General features: G+C 51.9%; 1 protein-coding gene across 1 annotated transcript; it reads left to right on the top strand.

Moving 5' to 3' along the window:
* Positions 1–7,998: 7,998 nt before the first annotated feature.
* Positions 7,999–11,046, top strand: LOC115538972 (protein jagged-1b-like). The gene is made up of 2 exons (XM_030350174.1): positions 7,999–8,999; positions 9,707–11,046. The coding sequence occupies exons 1-2, from the start codon at positions 8,931–8,933 to the stop codon at positions 10,265–10,267; spliced, it is 630 nt and encodes a 209-aa protein (XP_030206034.1). The 5' UTR covers positions 7,999–8,930; the 3' UTR covers positions 10,268–11,046.
* The last annotated feature ends 1,454 nt before the right edge of the window (positions 11,047–12,500 follow it).

The raw sequence follows: 12,500 nt of genomic DNA, 5'->3' as shown, positions 1-12,500 counted from the left end.
GTCATGTGATGGTGCAGGTGGTGACGGTGCAGGTCATGTGACGGTGCAGGTCATGTGACGGTGCAGGTCATGTGATGTTGCAGGTGGTGGTGACGGTGCAGGTCATGTGACGGTGCAGGTCGTGTGATGGTGCAGGTCATGTGACGGTGCAGGACATGTGACGGTGCAGGTCATGTGATGGTGCAGGTGGTGACGGTGCAGGTCATGTGACGGTGCAGGTCATGTGACGGTGCGGGTCGTGTGACGGTGCAGGTCGTGTGATGGTGCAGGTCATGTGACGGTGCAGGTCATGTGATGGTGCAGGTGGTGACGGTGCAGGTCATGTGACGGTGCAGGTGGTGACGTTGCAGGCCATGTGACGGTGCAGGTGGTGACGGTGCAGGTCATGTGACGGTGCAGGTGGTGACGGTGCAGGTCATGTGACGGTGCAGGTCATGTGACGGTGCAGGTCGTGTGACGGTGCAGGTCGTGTGACGGTGCAGGTCGTGTGATGGTGCAGGTCATGTGACGGTGCAGGTCATGTGATGGTGCAGGTGGTGACGGTGCAGGTCATGTGACGGTGCAGGACATGTGACGGTGCAGGTCGTGTGACGGTGCAGGTCATGTGACGGTGCAGGTCATGTGATGGTGCAGGTGGTGACGGTGCAGGTCATGTGACGGTGCAGGTCATGTGACGTGCAGGTCGTGTGACGGTGCAGGTCATGTGACGGTGCAGGTCGTGTGACGGTGCAGGCCATGTGACGGTGCAGGTCATGTGACGTTGCAGGCCATGTGACGGTGCAGGTCATGTGACGGTGCAGGCCATGTGACGGTGCAGGTCGTGTGACGGTGCAGGTCATGTGACGTGCAGGTCGTGTGACGGTGCAGGTCGTGTGACGGTGCAGGTCATGTGACGGTGCAGGTCGTGTGACGGTGCAGGTCATGTGACGTTGCAGGCCATGTGACGGTGCAGGTCGTGTGACGGTGCAGGTCGTGTGACGGTGCAGGTCGTGTGACGGTGCAGGTCATGTGACGTGCAGGTCGTGTGACGGTGCAGGTCGTGTGACGGTGCAGGTCATGTGACGGTGCAGGTCGTGTGACGGTGCAGGTCATGTGACGTTGCAGGCCATGTGACGGTGCAGGTCGTGTGACGGTGCAGGTCATGTGACGGTGCAGGTCATGTGACGGTGCAGGTCATGTGACGGTGCAGGTCATGATGGTGTGACACCGCCCGTCTTCTGCACCTCAATAGGAGGCTTAAGGTTGCTTCGAAAACAAACAGCTTCCTGTAAACACTGCGGCGGGGCAGGGAACCCCCTTCAACGCGCCCTCCTCCGCAAATATGCAGTCAAGCCCCCACCTGCCTGGCCGGCACACACCTGTCCCCCCCCGCCCCGCCCCGCCCCCAGCCTCCTGCACACAACAATCAATAACCAGAGTGGGAGGAAGACTTCAGGCCCACGCCATTCCTGGGGAATCGGAGTGAGGATTGAATTCAGCGACGCGATCAGAGAAGGACGACGGAGCGATCCGGTGGTTGGTTCTTCACCTGGGGTGACCTGCCGGTTCCACGTCTGGGGAGATCTGGGGGTTCTTCTCTTGGGGTGACGTGTGCAATTCTTCTGTTTCCCTGCACACCGTTCGAAGCCTTTCAATACTTGCAACCTCTCCCTAAAGAAGTGAGGCGTTTCCTCCCGGCTGTGAATCTTTGTGCTGTGGCTAGGTAAGGTAGCTTTAGTATAAAAATAATCAAGTACAGTCAAGATACAGTCAAGTATCCGTAGCTTGCAAGCCAGAGGTCTCCTGTGACCTCATCGGCATTTCAGCCAACCACAGCCGGGGTCGTGTGATCCCCCCCCGGTTCGGGAAAGCCTGCTCCAGCATGTTCCGGGCGCAGTGAAAACGCCTCCTCAGATGTGAGATGCTGTTGGGATTAGTGCTTGATTGACGGAACTCTGTGTCAGCTTGGCTCAGGGCACAGGCCTGCAGGGAGCCAGCAGGTCAATAGAGAGGAGGCTTGGACCACGTCCAGCTGAAGGTGTGAGCCTGTGAACAAACAGAGCATCCTGGCGCCAACTGGCTGTAGGACTTCACACTCCCCTCAGCTCAGAACCTCCGCTCAGAAACCTCTGTTCAGAACCTCTGTTCCGAACCTCCAATCAGAACCCTTCAATCAGAAACCTCTGTTCAGAACCTCCAATCAGAACCTCCAATCAGAACCCTTCAATCAGAAACCTCTGTTCAGAACCTCCAATCAGAACCCTTCAATCAGAACCCTTTAATTCAGAGACCTCCACTCTGAAACCTCCAATCAGAGAACTCAACAATCCCCTCCAATCAGAAGCCTCCACTCATTAACCTCCACACTCCCCTCCAATCAGAACCTCTGCTCAAAAACCTCCATCCAGAAGCGTCCAATCAGAACCCTCCACTCATAAACCTCTGTTTGTGTCTGCACATAAGATTAGATATAAGATAAGACAGACTTTATTTGTCACGCACTGTCACCTACACAACGAAATTCAATTGCTACATCTGAAGGTGCAGTGAAAATATAAGACATTTATTCTTCATGAAAACTGCTCCAATCTCCTAGCTAGCATCTTCTAGATAGCATCTGGCACATCGAGCATTAAAACACACGTTAAGGGATGGCAGGAATCAGAGCTGGCACGCAGATCTTCTTTGTCATGGGCGTGCAGAACATTCTTAACATGATTCCTGCTCTGTTTCTTGTCCGGGCGCTAATATCCTGAATCAACATCGTTGCATCACACTGTATCTAACCCTACCGCTCTGACAACCAATCAGAAGTGACCCCTGTCAAAGCACCAGGTGATTCAAATACGTTCAGTAGAATGCATCAGGTACATCCATCTAGAACACCTTCAGATCCTCCATCTAGAACCCCTTCAGGTACATCCATCTAGAACACCTTCAGATCCTCCATCTAGAACCCCTTCAGATCCTCCATCCTTGCAGACAGCCTGCTGTCCATTCATCCCCCGAGATCGATTAGATATTACATTTTCTATTAACTTTTGGTCATTTTAACCAAAGCAATTTACAGTGAATTCAGATCAATGTCATAAAGGAGCAGGTACAGATCAGACAGTACAGAGACAGGCCATTAAGGAGCAGGTAGGGGTTAGACAGTACAGAGACAGGTCATTAAGGAGCAGGTAGGGGTTAGACAGTACAGAGACAGGCCATTAATTCAATTCAATTTCAATTCAATTTTATTTGTATAGCCCTTAATCACCATTACAGTCTCAAAGGGCTTAACAGGCCAAAAATGTATGACCCTTTATAAGTAGCAGGTAGGGGTTGGACAGTACAGAGACAGGTCATTAAGGAGCAGGTAGGGGTTAGACAGTACAGAGACAGGTCATTAAGAAGCAGGTAGGGGTTAGACAGTACAGAGACAGGTCGTTAAGGAGCAGGTAGGGGTTAGACAGTACAGAGACAGGTCGTTAAGGAGCAGGTAGGGGTTAGACAGTACAGAGACAGGTCATTAAGGAGCAGGTAGGGGTTAAACAAGCATGAAGCCCCTTGACCCTCTCTGCTCCTAAACACAACATGAATCTGAACCAGTTTAAGGGGCCCCTGAACTATCACGGGGAACTAGACCCTCTGGGGTCCAGCGGGGGTCTGAGACTGAAACCCAGGCCACACCTGGGACCTCAGCGGGCCCACCCTGGCCGTGAGCCAGCATCTGGTGGGTGGGACGCGATCCCAGAACCTCCCTGACGGAGCAGATGATCCATGACAGAGGTGAGCAACACCCCCTTCCTGCCTCACCTCCACCCAACCTCTCAACGCTATGCATCACGCACGCACACACACGTCGCCCGCCCGCACGCACTCACGCAAGCACTCAGGCACACATGCACGCCTGCACGCACTCATGCACGCGCGTACTCACACACGCACGTGCACAAACACCATCACACACGCAGTCATGCGCACACGTAGTCACACATGCACAAACGCATGCATTCACGCACGCACTTCACAAGCTCCGAGTGGAATAATACCTAACCAGTGATTCTCCACTGGTTCTCCTGACTGTAATTACTCCAGCTCCCAGGTGCCGGCGAGAGGGAGGGTTGTGCATGTGTGTGTGCACATACATGCACGCTTGTATGTGTGTGTGTGTGTGTGTGTGTGTGTGTGTGTGTGTGTGCATTCATTCATACATTAACCTAATCCCCCCCCTAACCTTTCCCCCCCTATTGAAAACACGCGACTGCACTGATCCCCTCGCAGCGTTTAAAACCTGCTACGGTGATCCTCCGCCGCTCGGCACATATTGTCCCTGCAGTGCATTGTGGGTCCGCCGGCCACAGACAGGCCGGGACAGGGCTGAGCGCGCCGCCGCAGCCCTGAGTCAGATAAGAAGCCCGGGCTCCCGTGTTGTGTTTGCATTCTTCAGGACGGGACTTGTAAATGTTTCCATGGCGACGGTGCTGGGTTTTCGGGCCTGTTGGTGCGGGGGCCCCGGCTTCACAACAATGCCCCCGGTGAGCGAGAGTTTGGAGGGCCCGGCGTGTAAACGCGCGCTCTCCGCTGATTCATCCTTTGTGTTCTCCGGAGGTGAGGAGGAAGAGGAGCAGATGGAGGTTAGAGAATATGAGTGGGATTGGAATCTGGGCGAGAGCGGTATCCTGACTGCGTGCCAGGATGAGATAGCGGGCATTCCAAAACACCTCGCACCTCACAATGACCGGAGCACGTCGAATGATAACAGTTCGACTTTTAGATTAAAATACAGATTCCTAGTCTATTCGAAGTGCCGCACGTTTACATATGAGATTCGTGCACTGGACCGCACATTTCCATGTCAACGGACAGCCGAGACCTTTTGAGGAGCCGTCGACAGAGCCTGCAGGCTGGTCCGTGAGGTGGAGGGCAGGGTGGGGCCCGGGATTGAAAAGAGTTCTTTAGAAGCTGAAGGGATACAAACAGGGCTTAGCAGGGATCAACTGCACAATTAAAAAGAGGAAGTGGGAGTGGCAGCTGATAGGGGGTACCTGTACAGGTACTGACAGTCAGTACAGGTACGGACAGTCAGTACAGGTAGGTACAGTCAGTACAGGTACACAGTGTACCTGTACAGGTACGTACTGTCAGCAGAGGTACGGACAGTCAGTACAGGTGGGTACAGTCAGTACAGGTACACAGTCTACCTGTACAGGTACGTACTGTCAGCAGAGGTACGGACAGTCAGTACAGGTGGGTACAGTCAGTACAGGTACATAGTTTACCTGTACAGGTACGTACAGTCAGTACAGGTACGAACAGCCAGTACAGGTTCATAGTCTACCTGTACATGTACGTAAAGTCAGTACAGGTTCATAGTCTACCTGTACAGGTACGTAAAGTCAGTACAGGTTCATAGTCTACCTTTACAGGTGCGTAAAGTCTGTACAGGTTCATAGTCTACCTGTACAGGTACGTAAAGTCTGTACAGGTTCATAGTCTACCTGTACAGGTACGTAAAGTCAGTACAGGTTCATAGTCTACCTGTACAGGTACGTAAAGTCTGTAGGTACGTTGTTGGTGCTGGGGGTGGTGGTAGTCACATCAGATCTGTGGCCGTGACATTGTGCAGCTCATGTTTAGTCTTGCTGGAGCATTAGAGGACCCAGCCGTCTCTACCCGGGCACTATCTCCTGCTGGGTGTCCTAATCCCCCCGGTTCACCTCCTGATAACACCGATTTTGGGCCTCCTATTCACTTTCAACGTGCATGTGTGTGTGTGTGTCTTTTTGTGTGTGCATGCGTGTGCGTGCATGCATACATGTGGATGTGTTTTATTTGTGCGTGTGTGTGCGTGTGTGTGTCTGTATGTGCATGCCTGCAAGCTTGTCACAACAGAAATAGGACAGAGCCAGCTCCTGAATTCCCAGGCAGGGATTAATTCGGTCCTTATCTCGTCGTTCCTTGGAACCGTTTTCTAAGAGTTTGCTATTTCGGTCGTTCTGGAGGATCCTGGGTGAAAACACACACACGACCCCCATGAAATAACATCCTTACCCCCATGAAGAGATGGAAGTTACCCCCATAAACACACCCCCCCCCACCCACCCCCTCCTTGGGACTGCCGGGACCCCCATACATACACATCCGGGACCTCAGCGAAGTATGTCCCATAAGGTCATGTGGTCATGTTGAAAAATCTCACGATGTCATCTCTGACCTCAATGACATCAGTCTCATCCACTCCTCAAACCCATGAGCTCAACCCCCCCCCCCCCCCCCCCCCCCACGCAAACCACTTCATGCTCAGCCCATACCGCTACGTCATGTCGTATACCGATCATCTGTACGTCAAAAAAGTTGAGATTGGATTGGGCTTGTTCCCATCCCACACGCTGCTCCCCAAGCAGGGGGTCGGCTTAGCTCAGAAGGTGGAGCGGGTGGACTGGTAACCGGGAGGTTGCTAGTTTGATCCCCGGCTCCTCCTAGCTGAGTGTCGAGGTGTCCCGGAGCAAGACGCCCTCACCCTGACTGCCCCCGACGAGCCGGCTGTCGCCCTGCGTGGGCGACTCCGCTGTCGGCGTGTCCATGAATGGCTGTAAGTCGCTTTAGAATAAAAGCCTGAATATGCCCTGAATGTTAATGCTCAGACTTGCGCCGCTGAGCGTTCCCCGCAGAGGGAACAGGTCCGGACGTCCCAAACCGGCACAGCACTCCTCTGACTCCACTCCGGGAGGGAGGGAGGGAGGGAGGGGGGCGAATTCCAATCGACTGAAGGTGACGCGGGATGAGCTTCTGAGGTCACCGCCGGTGGATGTTTGGAGGGGGAGGTTCCTCTTATCTCCGCTGATTCAGACGTTTCTCAGGACGCCTGTGGGACGGCGGAGGTGGGAGTGAGGGACCAACCTGGACCAGAGAGGCCCCTGGAGCTCTGGAAGGTCAACGCTCCATATGGGGTAGCCTCTAGACCCAGACTCGGCATAACCACCCCCTCCCACCCCTCCTACGTATTGTATGTTGTACGTCCTGGCACTTGATGTACGCACTTATTGTATGTTGTACGTCCTGGCACTTAATGTACGTACTTATTGTATGTTGTAGGTCCTGGCCCTTAATGTACGCACTTATTGTGTGTTGTATTTAGTTATAGTACTTAGTTGTGTAGTGACTCATCCTGGCTATCTCTGTCGTGCACAGGAATTGGGTTAACCTAGCGCTTTGCACTTGGTTCTATGAACATCCTTACTGTACTGACAGTCGTAAATTGAACGCCTGCATCTTAACGACTGCATCTGGTGGCTGGCAGCCAGCAGTCGCAGGCTGTTGTTGTCCCCCCCCCGTTCCCGCAGGGGAAAACATCTGTCGCCTAGCCTCACACACCACCTGCCCGGCCTTGTCCGCTAGGCTCACCGCTAGGCTACCGCTAGCTGCTAGCGTGAGCGCTAACTCAGGGTACACACACAAGCCTCCACAAGGCCGGCTCACATTGGTCCCCTCACTGTCTGCTAACCTCAACACTTCGTGGTTTGAGGGTCCGTCGTCATGGTTACCGTCCTGTCCTTCATGCGAGGGGACACTGGCACTTCCTGTCTGCGGTGACCGATGAAGGCACCGAGCTTATGTTGAACCTTGAAGAGCGGTTCCTCAGAACAGAAGGAACACACGGAACCACGTGACGTGACATAACTCATCTGCTTGAATTAAAGAGGAGAGACTCCCACACACACACACACACACACACACACACACACGCACACACACACACACACACACACACACACACACACACACACACACACACACACACACACACACACACACACACAAGTCTCTATACACACACATACACACATCCAAGTCTCTAAGCACACACACACACACACACACACACACACACACACACACACACACACACACACACACACACACACACACACACACACACACACACACACACACACACATACATATACATATGCACACACACGCACACACACACCATAAGACTTTAGATCTTATCAGACATTCCATTTGACCTGAAGGGGGACAGTGACTTCACACCGTCACGAGTGTAGTCATAGTGCTGTTATGTCACTATCAAACACTATTCATGTGTTATTCGAAACAAAGCAGGAACTAGTTAGGAAACTAAAAAAACCTTCGCGCTTCACACACTGCCCTGAGCGGTTCAGACGGTTCGGTGACCGACAGAGGGCGCTGACGGCCCGCCGCCAAGCCGCGCGCCGCACCGCGCCGTGGAGAGCTCAGGTGTCCACCGCAACTCCTCCGCGCGCTTCATTCCACTCAACACGTCCTAAGCTCTGCGCTTTGAACGTGGCTCACCAGCAAGCGGTTTGTAACTCATCCACGGTTTGATACATCATGCGCAGAACGCAGCGGCAGGGTAGGCGTCTGCGGCTCGTGTTTTCAACCCATTGTAGGCGGGACACCGGGATTCAAACGTCAGCTGAAAAGGACCCTACTGTAAGCCTACTGCTCCGGTAGGACTCCGGCGGACTTTGATAATAAAGGCATCGGACCGCCAACAGCGCCGCTCTGTTCATAAATAACCAGCTCTGTTCACACAGCGCCGCTCGCTCACGCCGCACAGCCTCGATCGACCGCTGACGCGCACGAGTTGGTGAATGGTTTTCATCAGCCAATCAGGATCGAGCAACCCCCCCCCCCCCCCGCCCGACACGGAGCGCTGTGGAGTGTGTGGAAAGCTCGGGGAAAGTCGTGTGTGTGCGTCTGTGGAGCAAGCAGTGCGCTCGGCTCCTCTCCGCGTGCTTTACCTGCCGTCTTTACTCCGTCGCGCGGACCTTTACACAAGGGGAAGGAGAGCTTTTTGCGCGCCTCCCGGAGGATACAAGAGGGAAGGATACTTTGGGTCCACGGAAGGAAGCGCGTTTGACTTTTGAATATTTTATTTCCCTCATGGTAGCTGGTAATACTGATCGGCCGGAGACATGTGGAATTGTATGGGGAAATTAAAGCGCTTTTGGATAGTGTCTCTTCTGCTGGCGTTGTCCGCCGAGGTGAGAACTTGCTTGTTTTTTTCTCCGTTTTCCACCTCCATTTCTTTGAAGTTCCGTTAAGTGATGGTGGTTCGCGTGATCCGTCTCCCTCTTTTTTTTCTTCCCTTCTCGATGTTTCGCCTTGAAGTTGAATTCGGTCCTTAATTGAATTGCGTGGTCGAGACGGATCATGTGATTGGTGGAAATGGAAACGCCGCCGAATAACTTTGAACATTTAACTAGCTTACTTTCTTTCAGGGGAAATATGCGACAGTTGCGTTTGATACAACTCTTGGTTGTTTGATAACACTCTTGTCAGCGTGATAATACTGTTGTCTGTTTGATAATACTCTTGTCTGTTTGATAATACTGTTATCTGTTCTATAATACTCTTGTCTTTTTGATAATACTCGTGTTTCTTGGACAATACTCTTCTTTGCAGACAGTTTACAAACAAGGCCTGTCTATGTTAAATGCAGGTTAATATTGCATGGAAGTGTAATTAACAACTTTCACCAAGCAAACGGTCGCCTATTGAGCTGCGCGGTCCCCGCGGAGGGGAAGAGTGTGTGTGTGTGTGTGTGTGTGTGTGTGTGTGTGTGTGTGTGTGTGTGTGTGTGTGTGTGTGTGTGTGTGTGTGTGTGTGTGTGTGTGTGTGTGTGTGTGTGTGTTGTGTTTGTTATCAGCGTTAGGGGGACATCGTAGTAACTAATTGTGTATATCCTCAGGTCTCCCAGTCTCGGGGTCACTTCGAGCTGCAGCTCGTGTCCGTGGACAACGCCAGAGGTGAGCTCTCGAGCCGCGACTGCTGTGACGGCGCGGAGAGGCGCGTGCCCGACGACCCGTGCGCTGGAGAGTGCGCCTCGTACGTGCGCGTGTGCCTGAAGGAATACCAGACAGTTGTGGACATCACGAGCGCGTGCACGTACGGAACCGAGACCACTCGCGTCCTGGGAGGGAATAAGTTTCACTTCAAGAGCGCCAAAAACGGCCAAAATAGGAACGGCGACGCGGGAAAGATCACCATCCCGTTCCAGTTCTCCTGGCTGGTAAGTGGATCTCCGGACGGATTTAGTCACGGGTTGGAGCTGTTGTCAGGACACTGCTACGTTCTGGTGTACTTGATCTCTTTTACGGGAATCCGCTTGGCAACTCTTGAGCGGCGCGCCCACATCCCGGGGGTTGCGCGCGTGTCCAGACCTATATCATCTCGCGGTGTTCGGGTGGCACCGGCATCGCACCCGCATTCTTTTCATAATTGCCCGCATATGACTTCTAAGATCTGTTAATGCGTTGCACTAGTGCAGAGAGCCATGCACGCACGCACCATAATCATGCTGAGTTACGCACAGCTTAATGTCATTGGGTATGTGTCCGCGTGTGTGTGCGTGTGTGTGTTTGGGTGCGTGTGTGTGTGTGTGTGTTTGGGCGCGCTTGTGCTTTTGTCTAATGTGAAACAGAAATGTGTGTTGAGTATTTGAGTGTTTCATGCGGTCGGTCACGTTGTGTCTGATCAACACCAGGAGTGTGGATCGATCAGAACCAGTTCCTCATTGGGAACGTTCAGACTGTTCTCAGAGCTCAGGAGGGGTGTGAGTTGAGCTGAGCTGTCGTGGCCACGCTGCTACTCACCTCACTCACATAAATATTGGGGTGTTGTACCTGATTCCAGTTTCCAGGCTGCCATATGTACAGTCTATCTGCTAGAACTCCTGGAACGGTTCATCTGGTATACACCTGATGTTACACCTGGTATTACACCTGGTAAACATGGTCTACACCTGGTATTAGACCCGGTATAACGTCTGGTATACACCTGGTATACACCTAGTTTAAAACTGCTATACACCTGTTATTGCACCTGGTATTACACTGGTATACCGCTGGTTTAAAACTGGTATGCACCAGGAATACACCCGGTATACGCCGGGTAGTGTACATCGTAAGCTAGCTATCAGCATCTAGGAAGAGTTCTCTCTGAGCTTTATTAGGGTGTTGCAGTGTGTGTGTATGTTGTGTTTATGTTGGTGTGTTGCAGTGCGTGTGTGTGTTGTGTTTATGTTGGTGTGTTGCAGTGCGTGTGTGTGTTGTGTTTATGTTGGTGTGTTGCAGTGCATGTGTGTGTTGTGTTTATGTTGGTGTGTTGCAGTGCGTGTGTGTGTTGTGCTTATGTTGGTGTGTTGCAGTGCGTGAGTGTGTTGTGTTTATGTTGGTGTGTTGCAGTGCGTGTGTGTGTTGTGTTTATGTTGGTGTGTTGCAGTGCGTGTGTGTGTTGCGTTTATGTTGGTGTGTTGCAGTGCTTGTGTTGTGTTTATGCTAGGAGTGTGTTGCAGTGTGTGTGTGTGTGTGCGTTGTGAATGTTGGTGTGTGTTTCTGTCATGTGCGTTGGAAGTGTGTATTAGGAGTGTGTAGACGGCCTCTGAGTGTTTTGTGTTTGGAGTATGTGCTGCATGTGTTCAAGCAGTGTTGAGTGATTGTTGGAGTATTGTGTGTTGTTTTAGGTGGTGTGTAGCTTTGAGTGAAGTGTGAGTCCATTCATCAACGCTGCCATGGAAAGGGGGGGGGGGGGTAGTTCTCTGGGGGCAGGGGGGCGTGTCCTGTTACCACGACGCCCATGCATGTGTGTGTGTGCATGTTTGTGTCTGTGTGTGTATGTCTGTACGTGTGTGTGTGTGTATGTATGTATGTATGTATGTATGCATGTACGTACGTGTGTGTGTGTGTGTTTGTGTGTGTGTCTTTGTGTGTGGGTGTGTGTTTCTGTGTGGGTGTGTCTGTTCATATGCGTATGTGTGTGTGTGTGTGTGTGAGTGTGTGTGTGTGGGGGTATGGATGTCCTCCCTGGTGTGTCCGGTCCGTCCGTCCTCTCAGGTTGTCCCTGGCGATGCGGTGAGGTCATTGGCAGGCGCGTGGCGGGTCAAAGGTCATTGGTCAGGGTTTTCCACTACTAGCGGGACAAGAAAGGAGCCGTTAGCCGTTAGCGCTCATTAGCATATGTTGTTAGCGATGGTTACATTTTAGCTCTAGCGTTTGTGAGCATATGTCGTTAGTGATGGTTACATGTTAGTATTGGTGTTTGTTAGCATATGTCGTTAGCGATGGTTACATGTTAGCACTAGCGTTTGTTAGCATATTTTGTTAGCGGTGGTTACATGTTAGCGCCAGCGTTTGTTAGCATATGTTGTTAGCGATGGTTACATGTTAGTATTGGTGTTTGTTAGCATATGTCGTTAGCGATGGTTACATGTTAGCACTAGCGTTTGTTAGCATATTTTGTTAGCGGTGGTTACATGTTAGCGCCAGCGTTTGTTAGCATATGTTGTTAGCGATGGTTACATGTTAGCACTAGCGTTTGTTAGCATATGTTGTTAGCAATGGTTACATTTTAGCACTAGCGTTTGTTAGCATATGTTGTTAGCGATGGTTACATGGTAGCACTAGCGTTTGTTAGCATATGTCGTTAGCGATGGTTTCATGGTAGCACTAACTTTTGATAGCATGCCTTCTTAGCGTTAGTTAATT

This window comes from Gadus morhua, unplaced genomic scaffold (assembly GCF_902167405.1).
Source record: "Gadus morhua unplaced genomic scaffold, gadMor3.0, whole genome shotgun sequence".
Lineage (NCBI taxonomy): Eukaryota > Metazoa > Chordata > Actinopteri > Gadiformes > Gadidae > Gadus > Gadus morhua.
This window is presented reverse-complemented; position numbering and strand designations above follow the sequence as displayed.